Here is a 20,981-nt window from a genome sequence, read left to right on the forward strand (position 1 = left end):
CGTCCTGCTGGTCGCGGGCGGGGTGGCGCGAGGAAGACGGCGAAAGAGGAAGGCGCGCGTCCGAGTAACCGAGCAAACGCCGGTTCGTGGTCCGAGCGGGCGGAAAGAGAAAGCGAGACGAAACAACGGCCGTGCGAGAGAAGCGACGGAGAACGCGAAAGAGAGACGAGAGAGAGAGGACAAACGGGAGCGGGTGGATGGACGGACGGACGAACGGACGGATGGACGGGCGCACGGGCGAATGTGCGAGAGGGCGAACGGTGGCGGCAGGGAACCGGTGAGGGAGCGAGATGGAGCGCGGGTGGAGGGCCAGCGCGCGTCCGAGAGAGGGTTGGTGGCTCGCTTCGGCACGGTTTAGGCGGCGGGCGGCGTGTGGTGCAATAGAGGCGGCGAAGAGGTGAGGTGGGGGTGCCCGGCACGGGGCCACGGCGCAGTTGCTACTCAGACACGGGGATGCTCGCAATGCCTCTATCAAAGGTTACCGAAATCCTGCGGAAATATCCGCGTAAACGCGGCGGGCCGTGCCGTGACGATTCGTCGGAGACGCGTGTCGCGATCGCGGAGGTGCTCGTACGCGAGAAATCGGAGAATTACGCGAAAGACCTCGCGCCGCGTGTATAAGTCCGCGTGTACGGGAGAGAAAGGAGGGACCGGGAACGGCTTGGGGGGCGGCTTCTCGCGGGGCTTCCCCCGAGGAGGCAATCCGGAGTACTTTGTACGCTCGGGAACGTAAGGAGCGATCTACAAAAGGGAGAAAGAGAGCAAGACGAAAGATCTCACGAGAGAGGATCGGCGAGAGAGGGAGCGCCGAGAAAGGAGGAGGTGAAGGAGCAAGAGCGGACTCCGAAGAGTCCTTTCTACCCCAAGATCGCCACCCCGCGACGTGCCAGCAGACACTGCCGACTCGCGAGGAGCACGTGGGGGAGAAAAGTCCGGGAAAGCACGAGGATGGAGAGAGCGCGGCGAGATAGAAAGAGGGAGAGGGAGAAAGGACGTGAGACAGGGAGCTTACGAGGGTGCGAGAAGGACGGAGGCAGCGTCCCGACGCGTCTTACCACGACGCGCAAGGAGCGACGCCGCGCGCCTCTCTAGAAGGGGAAAGAGAGAAGGTGGAGGGGGCGGGCGAGAACGTCGCGGCGGGGGTGGCAAAGACGCTCATTCGTTCCTCGAGTCACGTGGCCCCCTTCTTATACCAAGGGTTTTTCCTTTTGTCGCGCGGGAGATTCGAATGGCCTTTGACCGACGCCGACGTGGACTCGGGGGATGCCTCGAGGGTGGGTACACCTATCGATGATGCCAGATCCGTCGGGTAATTTGCATGGATAAAGTCTTCCTTTAATTTTATCGCACTTTTATTTTAACATCCAAGATGATATCTGACTTGGAATTTCATTTCGGCTAGTTTCGCGAGGGGTGACCCCGAGCAACCCCTTTCAAAGAATTATAATTCAACTTTTCAAAATTTAAAGATCGCTTTTTTCAAATTGTTTTACAAATTTAAGTCTACATTTTAGTTTTTTTACTTTTCACTTTTTGTATACTGATATTTAATTCAAAGTTAGTAATTGATTTAACTTTGAATACAAATTAAATTGCTCTCGGAAATCGCGATTCATTCAACAACTTGAAATCTGTCATGATCGATGTACCCTATCGTTGCTCGTACGCTTCTCGGTCCCTCCGCAAACGTTTCACGAGATTCGAAATTCCGAATACCGTAACCGTACATCGTTCTACCGAAAAAATCGCGTTAAAAAAAACGAAGCAATCGGTGGATCCGTTCGCGGTGAATCACCGCGAGCAGGACCCACCGTCAATCACGAAGTCGTTCGGCGAATCGATCGTAACGAGGACCTACGGGGGCTCGGCGACCCCCTTTCTTTTCTGTTTCAGACGCGTCGCACTGTGTTGTTATGTGTGTTGTCATAATTATTTCATTGAAAAATTAATTTCGCCGTTTCCAAAACAATCACCGATTTCTGTCTGTGAAACACAACGTCTGAACAACTCCTCTTAAGTTTTGCCGAAAGGACTCAAATAATTTAGAGAAGCTAAAACACACTTTCGAGCGATCCTGATTTCAAAATTACGACGATTACGAAGACGACGATTAAGAAGAAAAAGGAGAAAATACAGAAAATCAAGAAAAATACGCGAAAAAAAGCACCAAAAAAAGAGAAGAAACGAAATTGAAACAAAAGCATTGCCTTAAAGAAGAAGAGTACACCTACACTGTCGAAGGAACAAACGAGAGACACAGGGGGGAAAGAAACAAAAAAGATAACACTTTAGACGCCTACAAAGTAAATTGTAAAGATATGACTAAAGTATATTTTTAACAAGTTTTGAGAAACTTTAGATTTTAAACGTAAATTTAAAAGCGAAAAATGAAAAAAAACGATAAAATTCTTAATAACTAAAAATGTGATCTAAAAGTCGTTGCTACCAAGAGAAGCCTTATGTCCTTGTTTCAGTTAGTTCGGTTCTAAACGTAAGTACCCCACCAACTAACTGGATATCGATCTTTGCATGTGGCATGCCTGTAATACATTTTTCCTCTGTCCATTATTCTAACGCGAGAGAGATCTTCGTTCCGGAGTCGCCGCTCGGGAGGAAGGGTTCGCCATGTCCATGCTCCGAAAGGAGCGGGAGAGGCCCCTCGAGCGAATCCTCTTCCGCGGATCGCGTCGGATGCGCGATTCGCCGAGAGAGAACGAAGGGGCGCCGACTTGCTCGCGGAACGAAGATCCGTCGTGCCGCTTAGCGGCCGGTTCATAAACGGAACGATAAATCTTTCGGTGATCGGCACTTAAATCCGTATCGTGCGAATAACATTACGTCCAAAGGCAACTGTTTTACAAGTTACTCCGTAATGACAGCCCTCGCGCGCGCGCGCGGCACCACCTAACAACGGCCGCTATAAAACTTAGCCGGCGTAATGCATACTTTCGCGCGGGCCGCGCCGCCTGCCTACCATTGCTCGCTTCGCTCTTTCGCTCGCTTATATATATATATATATCTCTCTCTCTGAACGGCCACGGCTTATTACGGTAAAACAGTTAGACGCGAAAGTGTCCGTAATAATAGCGACTACCGTAATGACTACTGTTACCCGCTAGAGAATCGCTGTTATGTATATTACCATTATAATTCGCGGATTATTAAGTAGTGTGCAACGACTTGATTGTTGGCCTGTCACAGGACGAACCTCAAACATATTTCAGAACAAATTTCTCGGCAATAGAGAGTATAGTTCGCTATGTATTTATTATGAATTCTTTCGTCTTAACGTAAACTATTTCGATTTCGTGAATAAGTTTCCATCCGGGCTTGATTTTCTTTCAACATTTAAACGATAACGAATTTTTGATAATCTTAAAAATACAAAAAAAATTCTATAAAAGATAATCGTTGCATTTGCTACTAACTGCATGCGATTCTGATCGTATATCCGTGACAACGTAGCAAATTATTTTTCATACAAAATTCTCTTTGTCGGATTAATCATTTCACGATGTCGAGCAGAGCAAACTTTCCGCTTTGCTCGCAAAAAAAACGAAAAAGGGGAAAAAATATCGAAAAAGGGGTGAGAATCGCGAATCCCCGAGACAAAGAGCGCGCGGTACGCGAAATCATTCTATTTCCCGAGTTCGATGACGCACCCCCGGGTTTGGTGCCAGGCCCGGGAGCTCTACCGATGATCAAGGGTGATGCGGGAGAAAGAGGGACGAGGGTGGGCTCGGCGAGCGGTGATGCGGAGCTTCGATTTCAAATTTCCTATTTCCCGACGAGTTGGCCTGTGTTGAAAACGTAGCGTGCAACGTAGCAACGCACACGCGAAAGAGGAAGAGAGAATTGCATATACTCTCGACACAATCCCCGGGGGGAGGGGGGGTTGGAAGAAAATGACGGTGGGACGCGGCGACGGCCGGGGGCGTCGGTAGCGGCGGCGGCGCCACGGCGGAACATCGGCAACCCCGCTTTCGCCGTGTATTTTTTCGATGATTTTCGAGCTCGCGTATGTGTATCGTACGTGCACGCGTTCCTCCACGCATATACATGTGAACGGCCCTATCACCCCCTTCGACTGGGTCGTCGATGGTTGGCGTTGTTGCGCCGGGGATGCCATCGGAGGAAGAGCGGTAACGACGGGCGGGAAGGGAGGGGGCGGGTGGTAGTCGGCGGCGGAAAGGCGTTAGGGTGCCCCTGGGTGGAAAGAGGAGGTGGTGCAACGGTGTCGGTGGTTGCATGAACCGGTTGATAGATAGAGAGCGAGGGAGAGCGGCGGTGGCGTGCGAACGGAGATAGAACGGCCGTGAGATACGGCCGAGGGAACCGGGGGCGGCGGTGGGCCTGCATGCACTTTTTTTTCCGCACCCCGCGTATTGATCCCGGAGTCATTCAAAATGGCGGCCGGGGCCGAGTCAGCCAATGACTGCCTGAATCGATGACTGCAGCGAGCCACCCCCGGACCGGCCAATGGGAGGCCAATGGGAGGCCGTCGCACGCCGTTCTCTGCGGGAACTACCACCCCGATATACGAGACACAAGCCTCCCACGTTGTGTACCCTGGTACACACATAGACACGTATGCACACACACAGATGCGTGCCCTCGTGTGCGTGTTGTGTAGCTGTTCGGTCCGCCGGGTAGAGCTCGTCGATGACCCGGGCGACGTCAATGATTTCCGCGGAAAATTTTCCCCCCAAAAATGGCAAAACTTGCCGTTCGCTCCACCGGCCGGGTATCCCGGACCAGAGCTCCCAGTCGCTTTGATTAACGATCTTCCTATGTATATATTTCGCCGCTCTCCCCCCGCTTTATCCCCCTCGTACTTTACGGCAAATATACGAGGCGGAAAGTACTGACTGCGCAGGCAAAAATATTCCCGATCATCGACCGGCGTCTGCCATCTTTCATGACTCTCGTCATTGCACAAATCTGCCCGCGACGGTGTTCGCTACAAAATAAACGAGATTCGCTGGCCGCATTTATAATTCTACTAAATCATTCGTTCGTTCTAAATCATTAAAAATAAAATTCATTGTTTCTCGGTATCATCGATGTTACGAAATCCCTATCCGTGAATCCGCGTTATGCTTCGTCTTCGTATTTCCATTATATCGTACAGTGCCTAATAAATTATTTCGTTCTTTCTGCGCCGTCAATTTGAACGATTAAAAACGATTTGCAAATAATTAAAAAGGACTCGCTCTTCTGAAGACGTTCCACGTCGTCGCGCGTGTAGTCGCGATTCGGCAATCGGCGCTTTTAAAAATTAAATTTAATACGATTACGACATCCTCGTAGATATTTTCATGAGAAATACGGATATTTCTGACGGGCAGGTTTTCCGAGCTTCAAAGCTGAGATTTTACGTTTCGCTTCGTAAGAACGGTGCGCGGCGTATTTTTCCGATAACACGCGAGGCGCGTCAGTTTTTTCCGGCACGACTGTCGCGATGCCGCCCGAAGTCACGATGCTATCTTCGTCACCTTGATCCTGGATCCGCGCACGCTTATCTTATCTCTTGAGGTTCGCGTAAAGTCTTAGAAAACACGAGAGCGATAGATACGCCGGTGGTACTCGCGCGGATCGACCGCTAAATCGCGATCACCGTCGCGTTGGACGCGTTCGGGACGCGATTTGAGGAGCCGGAGATCGATCGCGGAGGATGGTTAAAATTTCAGGTCCACATCGACAGATCGATCGATTACGTCTGATCGCGGAATTCGTTACCACACTTTGCGCATAGCGCGGGACAAAGAGAATGTCGAAACTGCGCGAGGCACGAGGCACACGATTGCATCACGAGTCGCAGTGTGCGGCGAGCTGCATTACGTATGTGTGTGCATATGTACTTAGATTGGCTCCTATTGACACAGCCGCAGACGACAGTGGTGGTACAGTCGGGAAAAATAGATGCGACGCGTTCCGCGGGCGCTCCGTGTCCATGCCGCGACGACGATGCTCACGCATGCACGCACGTACGCGCTAACGGCGCACGAGACGCACGCCCATACGCGGGCCTTTGATCTCGCGACGCGCATTTGACATCCTGAATTATCCGGAATCGGCGGGTATCGATTATCGGCGGGATCGGTTGTCTAAACAGCCGGGGCCACACCACGCTGTATCGAGTACACACGCGAACTCGACCGAATCTACAATTCATCCTTTTTAAACGCTTTTGTCCTTTTCACACGGGGTAAATTATTCCCCCGACCGCGACGCGGTCCGAAATAATTTGATTCATTACGCGCGTTTGCCGCGTTTGGTTATATTTAATGCGGCGAATGTAGACTCGCGCATGCACGCACCGCGCACCGACTCGTCCCGACGAGCGTTCTCTCATATTTAATGTAAATCAAATTTAGAACCGGAACAAAGTACACCAGTCAGCGGCGAGGCAATTCTACACGTTTGCTCGATTACTGTTAATTAGCCGTCCATCCAAACGGGATCTAAAAAATTCACAAGTTGTCTCGCTGTTGCCCGTCCAGTTTGCCGGATCACTGACTCCGCGCGATGGTTTAGGTACATCGACGACTTCGCCCTTCCAACCTTCGTTCGACATGCCGCAAATTGAAGGAACGTCGATATCTAAATAATCCACGCGATTTTCCACGAGAGGCAACAAATTTTATTAAAACTCCGCGTTAAATAGTTAATGTTTAAAGTGGCACCAAGTTTTTCGATGGACGTTAAATCGCGTCGAGCTCACCACGGTATGCTCGTCGACGACTAGGGGAGAAAGAACGGGCGATGCACTTTCTGACGCAGCTGTACTAAGTGCACGACGGAATGGGTTTTTCTAGCGCGGGCAGTTTTTCTATTAAGCTTCATTTGTTTCTTTCATTGCGTAATGCGCCGGACGCGTCGCTCATTTCATCCTACAGCCGACCGGCTACTCCTACCGTTAGAATTCTTAATCCGGGCCGTCAGTTTCGATGGCTCGCGTGCTGCACGTTCCTCCGATTCGCCGATCCGACGAGAATCGCGACCGTCGCGACGATCCTAATCTCATTTCCCGGCGAATAAAGTAGTGTGCCTCGCGTATCGCGGCGCGTTCGCCACGATAATACGACAACGCGCATGAAGGTGGTCGTGGATTAATACCGATGTAACAGATCTCGGTGAGTTCAATTGTTCGACGCTATGACTACGAGAATGTAGTCTTTACACCGCATATCTCGCGTTTCCGTCGTCACGCAAGAAACACAAACGTCCCTTTCTTGCATCTTGTAAATTTCATATCTGAACTCACCGGAATTACACAAGTTTACTACTCGGCGATATCCTGTTATTTATTCCATACAAATTTTACGAGAGCGTTCTCTTTCCAACGAATATAAGAAAAAAAAAAAGAATATCAGAATATAAGAAAAATCTTATAAGTATCTAAAAGCTGTAGAGTATAGTCTTTCGAACTTTCTGTGAGTTATTTTTAGATATCTTTCGCGAAGCTACCGCATTGCTTAAATTTTATTTCGATGATACACCATTCGAGTTTGTAACTGGGTATATCATGTGATCGCGCATCTGCTCGCATTTACCATTACCGCTCCATGATCGATATTCTAGGAGTTAGCATGGACAAAAACCTTAGGACGACTCACCCTTTTCTCCACTTGTTCGTTTCCTCGTTCCTTATTCCGCCGCCAGGCGTCACCTCGCCACGGGGTGGTTCTTCCGATCAGGGGTTGAGACGGGGCTACTTCACACGAGCAGCAAAACGAATACCTGTGAAAAGACCGTACGAACAAATTATTACGCTGGAAATCTTTTTGCGTGACAGACGAGTTAAAGAAATATAAAAATTGAAAACAGATATTAATCGAATCGTATTAATTGGTCATGTTGAATAACTTTCCATATAATAAAATTTCAATAAAATTCTTAACAAGTCGAATGTATTATATATTGGCATTGCTACCATTTTTACATTTATTTTCTATCCGTAAAAGAGTGTTTTAAAGATTTGATTAATAAATTTTCATCGATTAATCGAAGTAGAAATAACGTCATTCCTGTTGCGGGCCTAAAAATTCGGAAGGTACATGGGACATGAGGTAACAAATATCCCGGCGGCGTTTCCACCACCTGACGACCACCTTCGTCGACACATTTCCACGCACTCCCCCGTCATTCGCGATAAAGAAGGCGGACAATCCAAAGTAGGCAGGATCAGGCCGAGAAGACAAATGTCTTCCTACGCAAAGGCGCATACGTCCTATCGGGGTAGTCGATCGGCTCGATTCGCGGAGCGCAAAGCTGGACAACTGGTCGTCAGAGTTGCAAGTGCACGTGCAACAACTCTCGTACACGGCAAGTATCCGTCCGTTAGTCGGTTCTTGAAGTCCAGCTGCCGATCGGGATCAAGGGGGAATCGGGATCGGGATTGAGATCTAAAACGTCGTGTACGTAACGCACGTACGTTCGTATATACGTTACGTACCGCACGTTTGTGCGGTACGAGTAACGCGTACGGCACACACCCACACGCGTGCGTGCACGCGTATGCGTACCTGACAATCCGCCCACCCCATAACCGAGCGCGGAGGCTCGATTCTCACCTGTTTTTATCCTTGCGTACGCCGGCCGCTTCATTTGTAATTTAAAGTGAGCCTCGATTGCCCAATGCACTCTACGTACTTATTTTCGAAGCTCCGGAGGAACACGCTCGCGCGTAGCGGACGTACGAGCGAATCCCTCCTCTCCACCCGCATGCGAGCCGAAATTCTTACCACGGCGCGGCGGCAGCCTGCCGCGAACGGAAGTTCGATCGCGATCGCGCCCGGGCACTTTCGTGCCAGAGACCCTCGTGTCGGAAGTGCGTTACTTTCGTCCTGTTCCTGCCTTCCGTCGGTTCAGTGTCCGATAAACTGGATATTGGATATTCCTGCGTTTGAGCTTTGCGAAATTACTCGTCGCATAGTTCGCGAATATCTAGGGCTGACCATTAGTTATTATATGTCTCAACAAATTATATTTGTCTATTTGTTATATCTCTTCTTTTCGTTGCGATGCTCTGAAAGACTTAAGAGTTACTTTATTTCTTTTTTTCATGACTTATAAAGTTATGGTGAAAAAATTAATTAATCACGAAAGACATTCCTACAAACATAAAGTAAAATTAAATTGAATTAACGAGTTACATTAATTCCCTGCCCCTTTCTAGTTGTACTTGGACATGTACGGGCATGTAACGCAAAATGTACTATACATCATACTAATAATCGATCTCACATCGGATATACCAAAACAGTCGTCGTAGGATATCTCTTTAAGAAGTGAGAGACATTTTTCAATGGTCTGTCGCGCCGATAAAGAAAGTTACCGCGCGCGCGTGGCATTGCACGTGCGACGAAGGTCACTCGATTTTTCCACCATCGTGAGACGACCGACCCATTGGCTAACTTTTTTCGCGCGACGGTCCACCCTCGTCGCACGCGCGTTGGAAGAGACACGGATAGGGTGGACACGACGTGGGTATGGGTGGTGGGATGCGACCGGACGCGACGCGACGCTACGCTACGCGACGTTCTTTTCTTTGCTCCTTTCTTGCCGCCGCGCCGCTGCTCTTCCAACCGAGGGAGGAAAGAGAGATAAAAGGACGAAAGGGTGGACGCGTTATTGCGTCGTCTCGGACGCTCCAGCGGAGCTCTCTCGCGTGAATGCTAGAGGCAGGTTGAGGAAAAAAAGGGGTCGCGCCTCCCCACCTTCCGGATTCATACTTCCACGTGTACACCACGTGGAAAAAAGGACGAAGCCAGCGTAAAAAAGCGGCGCGTGGGGGTTGCCCGGCTGGTGGGGAGCGCGAGTTGAGGCGGCCGAGAAAGGGAGAGAAAGAAGGGAGAGAAAAGGATGTAGGAAAGGGTGTCGGGTGTCGGGTGGCGTATGCGAGATTCAGCTACGAAAACCGGCGGCGAGAGAGAGAGAGAGAGAGAGAGAGACGGACGAAGGAGCGAGCAGAGAGGGGAAAGACGTTGGCAGAGAAGGGAGAAATAGGAGCTTAATGCAATGGTGGGGCAGCTACGTTAGATGAGAGAGAGAGAGAGAGAGGCAGGGAGGGAGGGAGGGAGAAGAAGGGAAGGAAGGGATGGCTTGGTTGTCTACTTCGGCGAGGAGGGTGCGTAAGACGAGCAGGATGACCATCGACCACCCTTCGCCGCGAAATGAGCATCAGCGCGTCCACTAGAAAGTCGACGTCCTCCGTAAGGTCGATGATCCATGTTTAAATCGCGATTTGACTTTCAAAACGTGGGGGGAAGGGAGGGGAAGAGTATTGGATGACGGATGGCCGAAGTGATCTGATGTATTCGAATCCGCTTCCCTGGCCCGATCGATGGATCCGCGACACTTAATCAACTGATCGCCATCGAGTTGCGAGCAAACTTCGCGCATTAATATCGGGAATACGGATCGTGAGCCACGTAACTTGGGCATGGGGCGATTCGTGAAAAGGGATAAAAAAGAATGCCTACCCCACTCCCCCGCGATTAGTCACGCGTGCGTTGCCATACGGGACACGAGGGAGGAGGCCATTTTTATACAACGGTCCCCCTTCTTTTTTATTCGTATCTCAGACTGTTACACCCCCTTATACAAAAGCCCCCTACAATTTTTCGGTCAGTCGAGTATCCCGATTCGTGGCGGTCGCATGTCGCGCGCGTCTCGAGACTTGTATACTTATCTCTTAAATGAGAATTCGTTGATTCGCAAAGGAGGATCGTGTAAAGTCTAAGTGAGTCTACGCGACGGAGATGATCCGTGACGGTCGGACGAAAAGTTTTCAAGGACGCACCCTTAGCAAAAAGAGAGTACACGAACCGAGAGCCCGTTTGTCCTGGCCTCGCGTACTTACGTACGCCGGAACGTAACCGCGGAGTGTAAGATAGCGATCGAGATAGACAAAGACAGATAATCGGTTCTTACGACTCTCTCCTACCCTCCTTCCGGGAGGGTTTTCTTGGCCGGGCGAAACGGAGACGGAGAGCGGCCCCACTCTCTTTCTCTCACCCCTTACGACGCTTACCCCCGTACGAGGCGTCGGCGGAGTCGGCGGCGGAGAATCCCCCACCCACCTGGGCGCGGGGTGAAGGGTGAGGAGAGTTTGAGGAAAAGGGGGAGATAGAGCGCGCGCCTCGGCGTCGTGTCTGGTGGGGGCAAAGGAAAAGAGGGGTAGCTTGAAAACTCCTGTCCTACGGCGGCCTCAGTTTTTCGTCCTCCCGGAGGTAGATTTTCGTCGTGGGTGGACGCGGCCGGGGTCACGAGTCGGTCCACGGTAACCTGGGCCCGCGCCCGGGCCCGTCGGACCCGCGTACGAAATCGCCGCGGTAAGAAACGACGTACGGCGAAGGCGCCCCGAGGTGGCCAGAAATTTCGCGGCCGCGCACCACCTAAGACAACGCCCCTACCCGAACACGCGTTCTTTAAGGCACGAGGGGGTGGCTTTTAGTCAGACGCACGCGGTCTGAGAAGCGCGCCACCACCGGCCCCCGACGGAGAAGGACTTAGCGTTTCTCGCGAGCCGCAGACCCGAGTCAGTTTCGGTTCCTCCTCCGTCAAGGACTCGAACGCGGAAGAGGAGAGAGCTTTTTCCCCCCCGTCGTACGTCGTCGTCGTCGTAGTCATCGTCGTCTTCGTAGTCGTTGTCGTTACCGTCGTCGTCCTTCGAAGAGGAAGAACAGTGTCTTGGCCGATACCGTGCACGAAGGTCGCGAGCAGCCGGACCGAGGTGCAACGATCATATTACGCGTATTACCGACCATCACCGACTGCCGCATCTGCCCGTCTGTCATCCGCACTTGGATCTCTCCAGTAAGGGATCCTCCGGATTCTTTCTCTCGGAATATCCTGCCTCGGCTGATCTTGTGTCGCGAGTTGTGTGAACGTAACGACACTTGGCGACCGTGCGTCTATGTCCGATTAATACACCCAATCGTCAACGCGTCTGCTATTTGCCTCTTTTTCTACTTTCGTGTGATTTTACTCAGTTTTCCCCACTTTCGGTCCGAGACCACCACACTGACCCACCCCCTCCTATTCCCTGTTCCGAATCCTGACATGCCCGGTACGTCATCGTCGCCGTCTCGACAGTGTTTCGTCGCGATCGCACACGCTTCGATCCCCTCTCGATTTCCGGTGTGGTACGATGTGCTTCGGTAAGATCGCGAGAAAGCGAACGACAAGAAGGCAGATCGGGGAAAGGACAAAGAGAATCTCGATCGCCGTTATCTCGAAACCTCGAAATTGATGGTCACGCGAATCATCAGTTTGATGCTCGTGGTTGCGGAATTACATAGCGGACAATAAACGTAACGAATCGCCATGTCGCGAGTAAACGAGTTAGCGATTATGTGAATATCTGCGTGCGTGATCATTTCGAGCCGTTAATTCAGCGGGTAGCCGACAATGCTCGTCACGTCGCGTAAACCTAGTACACGTCGCGTAAACCTTGTACACGTCGCAACAAATTATTTGGCATTTCATTGACATCATCGTCAACGCGTCGACCCTATTCATCGCTCAGTGACAGCCCCTACAAAAAAAAATCTGACCGCGTTTTCGAAAATAATTCGGGAAATAACGATGTAATTTGAAAATTGCAGCAAAAATATAAATTCTCGATTTAACGAAAGAACAGTAAAAAAATTATAATAATCGCGAACGTAATTCTACAGCAGTGAGCGGTAGTGTCATAGTGTGACATCGCGTTATTTGCCATGATGTTACGTCAATGTATAAATCGCAACTTCACGCTACATTCCTGAGAATATTCAGTGCTCTGGACATTTATTTTTATCCTATTCACTGTACTCTGATTTATTACTCATTGTTATATTGGCACTACTTTTATTTGAATAAATATTTGATTTATCGACATGTTACTCTCTTTCAGTTATAAACCTTTTCAGTTCTCCATACCGGCTTTCCTGAATTTTTGCATTACGCATGATACAGTCCCGTATCTTTCCCTTGTCAGTGCTGAGCACGATGCGACGGCAGATGACGTTCGCGCACTTCGCTTTCGCACTTTGAGCCAGACGATTTTTCTAAAATTCGAAATTAATTGAAAAATCGCGTCAACGACAATCGGTGTAACATAAAGAAGGACATGAATTTGTGTAATGTTAAATTATCGACACGAGAGCTGGATATGTCAAATGGGCGAAATTTACCATGCCGCTTAATTAGTGCGTGCTTCTGACAGTGCTGGTTGAAATTATTGTTTGTGTCGCAGCCGGAAGTGTAACCCTTCATAAACGTCAGTCGAAAGAGAATCGCATTTAACGTTACCTCGTAAAATCATAAGATGATAAAATCTCGAGGCTAATATCTTCCTGATATGATTCGTGAAATTTTATTAGAATTCTTCTAATTCGATTCACGTCGCGTTATTCGGCACTCGATATTTTTGCACTGCGACAGCTGATTTTAGGCAGTCATCTAGCAAAAATCAATGTTTTAAATAAATGTGAAACGCTGTTCTCACGTACCGGGAGTCAGAATATTTTACATCTTAATATTATCGACTTTATAATCGGATCTTAATATTATCGAGAGTCACAGTGAATTTTGTGACAGCCTTCGAACGGTCTAATACCTTCGAAGATGTCTCATTGACATTCGAATGCTTTCCTGATCGTGAATAAAACGTGTAAAACAGTTGCCTATGACGTAGAAAAAATTATAGTGTTGATGTTGAATGTTCGTCGTGCGTGACGTCGAACAACGCAAAAATGTATTTTATTTTTTTGGATTGCAGCTTCGAGCGGGAGACGCGTTGCAGCGAGAGATTCCCGCGTAGGAGAGGAAGACTGGACAAAGCGGAAGAAGCAGAATAAGACGAGCAAAGCAGAAGCAGAGAAGCAGAAGAGCGTAAGAAGACCGAGAGCCGAACGAGTAGAAGCGGGGTTGCAAAGAAGAAAGTGATTAGCGAATTGATCGCGCGTATCCGAAGATAGCGAGGAAGAAGATAGAGGACAGAAAGATCGGGAAAGTAGCTACGGAAGCGCAGAGAGACAAAGATCGAAAGAGATAGAGCGAGCGAGAGAGAGAGAGAGAGAGAGACAGAGAGAGGGAAAGAGAGAGGAAGAGAGAGAAAGAATCGGAAAGAAAGCTCGACAGAGAACCCCGCGCTCATACATATATATTTCAGTGTGTTCAAAAAACGAGTGTACCTAAGTGCAATATTAATTAAACCTAAACGATAATAAGAAGCAACCACAACTACCATCGACGATATCGGTAACGACGAGCGGTGATCGATAATCGAATAGAATTCCTTTTAAAGAGTTAAAACGCTAGAGTCGCATTTCGAGGAGGAGTCATCGACGGACGCGACGCAGAAGAAGACGATCGGAGGAAGTAGGCAGAAGCAGAAACGGAGTGACGGAAATCCCGGAGAGAAACGCTCTCGTCCCGCTTAAGAGAAATCACAGAACTCACCGATTCAGGCCGACGCGCATAACAGCGGACACCAACTTTTCGAGCCTGTTCGAGCGCGTTCGAGCACACGCACACACACGCACGCACACACAACACGCACGCACATCCAACATAACGGGGCTAAAATACTCAGGGCAAAACGGGACGAGCGGTAATCATCCGCGAGTGCGATTTCTCACCCCGAAGAGGAGCGGAAGCCCTTCCGACCGATAAACGATTCGCGTCCGCGTGGACTATCCTTCTCGTTCACACCGTCCGGGCTGGGCAATCCTGAATTTTAACCTGAACTTAAGTGTACGCTAGAGTTTAAGTTAGATAGACGAAGGAAAATAGACCGTTCTCCTATTTGCTGGAGAACGTTCGCTCGCGCGCGCAACAACTCACGCAAAGCACACATATAAATCACACATACACACACATACATTTACCACACACCCAATCATATGAGAACACACGGAGGAGGGGGAGAAGAATAAGAAGAAGAGAAGAAAGAAAAGGACCATCGAAGCCGAACCGCGAAAACGTGAACGAACGCAAACGTACGCGGCACGACAGCCACCTGCGTACGTAAGAAGTCATCACGATAAAAGACGCATTACGGACGTACAATCACCGATCGGCGGTGTTCTCGCGAGAGGCATCGCAACCGACAGCAACGACATAGGGGAGGCGCGATAGAGAAGAAGAGATCTGGGAGAGGATCCGGAAGAGGGAGTGGAGGAATCATAAGAGGAAGTTTCATGAGCCAGGCGGTAGGTAGCAGGGCCGGGAAGTCGCAGCAGGTGGCGAGTAACTGACGTTGCCCGCCGCCCACGTCGAAGCTCGGCGCGGCGCGAGGATCGTTATCGTTACGACGATCCCGAGGCTGAAAGGAGCGGCCGAGCGAGGAGAAAGGTAGGAAGGAACGGCGGCGAGCGCAGAGGTGTGCCGGCCGTCGAGCTGCTTACCGGAAGGGGTGCGAAAAAGCGGGCAAGCTGCGCCGGAAGGGGGTAGCCCGGGCTTCTCGCGAAGGCCTCAAAATTTCGGACGCGACGGCGGCCCTGGACCTGCGTGCCCAGACGCAAGCCCAACCAGATTTCGGCCAGCTAGACCACCAGCAGCCGCAGCATCACCATCAGCAACAGCAGCCGCCGCAGCAGCCACAGCAACAGCCGCAACAACAGCAGCAGCAGCCGCAGCATCCGCAGCAGCAGCACAACCAAAATCCAGAGTCGCGTCCTCACCATCACCTGCCACAGCAGCATCATCATCAGCATCACCCGGGGAATCATCTCCACTCTGGCGATTCGGGGGGTGGGATAGGAGGTGGAGGAGGAGGCGGCGGTGGAGGAGGTGGCGGCGGCGGCGGAAGTGGCGGTGGAGGAGGTGGCGGCGGCGGCGGAAGCGCCGGTGGTGTTGCTGTTGTTGCTGGCGGAGGACCGCCCGGACCCGAGCCGGACCGGTCCGCCAGAATTCACGACGAGGAGGACGAGGACATCACCGAGCGGGAGGACGAGGAGGAGGACGAGGATCCTTGCAGCTCGCCGGAGCCCGACCTTGAAAACGAATCCGAACCCATGGAGATTCAAGCCTCGGCTGTCACGGCGGCAGCCGCGAACCTCCACGCGCTACGCCAGCACGTATTTAAGATGTCGGATTACTGGCAGCAGCCGCAACGCGGTCCGCCTCAACATTCACCCGGCATACAGCATAGTCCAATCTCGAATTCGACGCAGCAGCATCAGCAGCAAGTCCAGCAGATGCATAGTCCGCTCGGGCAACAGCAGCAGCAACAGCAGCAGCAGCAGCAGCAGCAACAACAACAACAACAGCAACAGGCTGCGGTTTCGCAAGTGCAGCAGAACGCGAACGCGACCCTTGGCCAAACTGCGAGTCCTCAACAGCAGATGCAGCAGCAACAACAGCAGCATGCGTTATCGATGAACCAGACTAACCAGGGCCCGCAACATCAGTCTTCCCCGGCACCGACGACGCCGTCGCCGCAAGCGGATCATCAGGGCGCCATTGCCTCCAGCATGGCCCAGAGTCTGCACAGCCTCGCCCAGGCGCAGACGATGTCACAGGCGTCAAGCCCGTCTTTGGCGGTCCAAGCCGTCCAAGCAGCTCAGGCGCTCAATCAGAATCTGGGCCAGGCACTAACCCAAGCGCTTACACAAAATATGCAGCAAAATCTCGGACAAACCTTACAACATAATTTGGCACAGAGTTTGACGCCGAGTTTATCACCGCAACAGCAGCAACAACTGCTCAACCAACCGCAAAATCTAAGTCAAGCAAGCCAGAGCCTGCAACAGAACATCCAGAGCCAAGCGCAGAATTTATCCCAGACGCTACAACAGCAGGCGCAGAATCTCACGCAGAACCTCGGCCAGGCGCTTAACCAGCAGGCGCTGCAGCAGCAGGCGCAAAATCTCACGCAAAATCTACAGCAAGCACAAAATCTCACCCAGAATCTGCAGCAGCAGGCGCTCAACATGGCTGGCACCATCGCGCAGAACGGCGGTCTCGCCGGTATGAACATGTCGGGCAATCAGCAGCAAAATTCACAAAACTCCATGCTGAGTCCGGGCGCAACCAGCCAAGACTCCCACGACGCCACGCTCACGGAGAAGCTCGTCAACGAGTTGCAGGTGAGAAGCTGCGGGACGAACCAGAGTCCCCGAGTTTTACATTCGCGAAAAAAAAGTCTATCTCCCCCGTTCCACGCGTACATTATGCGCGCGTGCATACGTGTCTTTTTCTATTATCTTCCGCTCGCGCGCTTCGCGAGAGAAACGGACGGGTGTCCCGCGACTCTCCGTATCCACTGCGAAGAGAGCAGCGATAAATAACTAGGGCGAGGCGACCGCGATAAAAATACATAACGCACCGATAAATAGGGTCATTCACTCGCAGGCCGACAGACGCCGGACAATACTTTCAAGCGAGGTTTCTCTCCTCGCGGGGAAAAATATTTATTCAACGACGCTGTCGTCCGGCAGCGTCGACTGGCCCTAAGTATCGCGAGATATCAAGGTCCCTCCTACATGTTGACGTTCGTGTAAATAGCGCGGTTTCAACGCTTCGCGAAAGTTTGTCGTCTCGCACAAAAATGAGGCGCCAAGTTATAGAACGTGCGTTACTAATGCAAATTCTCGCTCAACGACATACCAAATGCCACTTCTAACTTATCGCCTATGTAACGCGTTGCTCGCGAACAACGTTTGTGTGGAAAACGAGCGGAATTCGTACGCAATAGCTTTTACGTTAATTTAGCGTCATCTTAGCGTTACAGAGTCACATGTCATCAACAATTTCGTCGGTTTGATTACGTGACTGTACTCAGATACGCTGACCACGGTTCGCACAAATACACAGACGCACGTACACGCACACATGCACACCAATAGGGTACGTTGACTTACTACATCGTACTAACTTACACGATCGTGGGAGAGAGAGGGAGAGAGAGTTTGCGGGTGAGTGAGAGTGAACGACAGAGAGAGTGAGTGAGCGAGTGAGTGAGTGAGTGAGTGAGTGAGAGAGAGAGAGAGAGAGAGAGAGAGAGGGAGAGTGAGAGAGGAAGGGAGAGTAAGAGAGAGAGTAAGAGAGAGAGACCGAGAAAGCACGCACACGTCAAAGTAGCAGTGCGGTCCGCAAATGCGAACGCGGCCCACGCACACCAATGCCGAGAGATGCAGATACGTCGTCTCCCGGGGTTCTTGACCCGCGCAACACAGATAATACCATACGCATACGTCATACGGTACGCCGGGAAGATGTTACCAAGAAAATATCGCGCCGTGTTTCTGCAACGGCATGGGCCGCGGAGTCTCGATACGATGAGGAAAAGAGAGAAAGAAGAGCGTGAGAGTGAGAGAGAGAGAGAGAGAGAGAGAGAGAGAAGCACAAAAAATCACATCGTATCTCCCGACAGATAGCGGAACTTTGAGATCGCGTTAGCAAGTCTGAGCATCGGCAATTTGTAATTAGAGAGACTATAAATATCGCTTACAGGAAGAACCGACAGAACCGAGAAAATCTCTTAGCATGGAGACGTTTCGCGATATGATACACTTTCGTAGGAATCTCGTTTTGCATTATCAAATGATTATTATCGCAAGTACCGATATTAATTTACACCTTATCGGCCTCGATCAAGCGACTCCGTAACTATACCTTCTGCGTGCCCACACGAGATAGAAATACTCATTCCGTCACGCCGTTCTCGGCTTGTCATTGCCACGACAGAACGCGTTTGTTTTTATATTCGAAGTAGCACTCGCGCGGACTATACCGTCCGACGAAAAGGAGCTTTGTAGTAGAGACGGTTAGTAGCGCCAAAAGGACGACGAGGATCAGGGACTAACATGAGCTATCCTATCTTGCCTGATAGTCTCGTGCCTCTGCGGCGGGGCTTGGAGGTGCAGTAGGTGCCGGCGGTGGTGGAGGAATGGGCAACATCAGCGAACGCACCCTCGAGGAATGCTGGTCCACCCTGCAGCGAGTGAGTTGAACACTCAGCCCGTTCACAAAATCCCTTTTATTAACGCTCTCCTTGCCCATGCGCGTGTCCCTACCTTAAGTTCCTCGCTTTCTCTCACCGACAGCCGAGGTTCTGTGTCGCTGCCGTTTTTTTTTCTTTTACATTTCATTTAACTTGTCGATCCTGCACGTCGCAGACGCGCTGCGTCTCGTTTCGCTCATTGACATTATTTTTCTTTCGTTTATCGACATTCAGCGCCATTCAGTTCGCTATATTCTGCCCGATTATGATTTCGCTTCCGCGCGAACTCCCCTGGAACGTCTCGTTTGCATCTCGATCGCTTTGCTCACTTATTCTGTTCGTCATTTTGATTTGGATGTTATCTTATTATTTTGTCTCTTTACCCGCTGGCATGTGTCGTATGTGTATCGTATATGTATCGCCGTTCATTTTGTACCTCGTCGGCTGAATGTGTCGCCTTGTTCCTGTGCATTGTGTAATAGTCTTACTTACTCGTAACTGACCGCCAGCGGCGGTTCGAACGATCCTCGTTCTCGCTCGCGCTCGTACTAACGAGCGCGTCGTTACATCACACTAGAGATTTAACGGATGACGCGTGGTATGCGGCGAAATGTGCGTCTCGCCGTACAGTAACGTTTAGCGCTTGTGTCACGCACGCGGCGAGAAAGTACATCGATCGGTAAGCGGCAATTTTTCGGTCGACTGATCAATCGCACTGATGTATCCGATCAGCTTGCACGATCGTCGACGCGAGATGCACATCGGGGCTCTTTTGCGCGACTTTGCGCCAACAACGTTGCAAGCACGAAAGTACGGGAAAAGAAAGCGGCACTAACGAGCCATGAATTACGTTAAACTGTCGACTGATGAACGGAGCGTGAGATCCCGGAAAGGAGAGTACGGCGCGGTAAAAAGGCGGGATACTCTCCCCTTCTTGCTGGAAACTTTAAAATTCTCAACCCCAGGACGAAACAACAATTTGTTTCGTTAAGTAGCCGCAGCGCTCTTTTGTTTTTGCGGCTTCTTTTATTTTAGCGGCGATAGAGGCGGCGGTCGGAGTGACGGCGGAAAAGGTAACGGGAGGAGGTGGCGGGAGGCGATGGGGGGATGCAAAAGGGGGTTGCTCGGGCACCTCGTTCTCCCGCCGCGCCGTGTTCCACCTCGTCCTTCCTTTTCTTCCATCGCCACCTTAAAAGCCGTCCCGCGCCGCGCGCGCGAAGCGAAACTTTCGGAAAATCGCAAAAACGCCGAGCGATGGCGAAGTTTCCACGTTTCCCCGAGATTTAATTAAAACATTCGCCTCCTTTGTGCCGTCCCCACGCACCGTTCGCGGACCGAACCGTCGAAGCGAGCCATCGTCCTTTCATTATGTCCAAGCGACGGGGACTGATATGAGTACCCTCTCGATAGGCCGGACTTGATTCTTAACTCTTAAAGCTTGAGGTTCATTAATCTGTTCATTAATCTGTTACGGATTTTACTTATTGTTAAATTAATATTATAAAATTATAAAAAAAAGATCTTTGCGCACATAGAGTTATATTATATCAATTATAATACAATAGGATAACACAGCCTCACGGAAAAATCTCAAGAAGCTATGTGTGCTTTAATTAAAATCTATAATCTTCGAATCTTCAATCAAATTTAATTCAACTGGATTGTTTAATTAAGAAGTGATAAGAATAACACACGCGTGTGCGATCAGCTGTTGTCTCTGACATGACGCCGTCCTGATAAAAAAAAATTTCGGGGCACTTGAGAATTTATTGTGAGCTCGTGGGAAAGATGAAGGGTTCCGCGGAGTAGAGAGGACGAGACGAGTGCGCCACGATATTACATAAACATTCGCGGAGAACCGTTCTCAGGACCGGGGGTGCACCCGCGTTTTTTTGTTCTACCTCGCGCTACCTCGAAAATTAAAATCCAATTATTTCGACGCCTCTGCTCGACCCGGGTCGGCTGATTCAAATGAATTTTTTGCCCGCGCTTCTCCCCAATTCGCTCTTTCAACGCGCGTTAAACCGGTTCGTACGGCGCA

The 20,981-nt window shown here is 50.5% G+C and overlaps 1 protein-coding gene and 1 long non-coding RNA gene across 4 annotated transcripts in view; both read left to right on the plus strand.

Annotated features, from left to right (window-relative positions):
* Positions 1-440: 440 nt before the first annotated feature.
* Positions 441-13,861, plus strand: LOC112465561. Its single transcript, XR_003042042.1, has 3 exons — positions 441-477; positions 1,894-2,491; positions 13,772-13,861. It is a non-coding gene; the product is annotated as an uncharacterized LOC112465561 (long non-coding RNA).
* Positions 13,862-15,830: 1,969 nt separating this feature from the next.
* Positions 15,831-20,981, plus strand: part of LOC112465558 (zinc finger protein 853) — an 86,999-nt gene continuing 81,848 nt past the window's right edge. For all 3 annotated transcript variants that reach the window (XM_025033144.1, XM_025033146.1, XM_025033145.1), the window contains exons 1-2: positions 15,831-17,084; positions 18,830-18,940. In XM_025033144.1, coding sequence (XP_024888912.1) covers positions 16,011-17,084; positions 18,830-18,940 — 1,185 coding nt within the window. In that variant the 5' untranslated portion in view covers positions 15,831-16,010. The remainder of the gene's footprint in view (positions 17,085-18,829; positions 18,941-20,981) is intronic.

The sequence above is a fragment of the Temnothorax curvispinosus genome, unplaced genomic scaffold (assembly GCF_003070985.1).
Source record: "Temnothorax curvispinosus isolate PA1 unplaced genomic scaffold, ASM307098v1 QBEX01015338.1, whole genome shotgun sequence".
Taxonomy (NCBI): Eukaryota; Metazoa; Arthropoda; class Insecta; order Hymenoptera; family Formicidae; genus Temnothorax; species Temnothorax curvispinosus.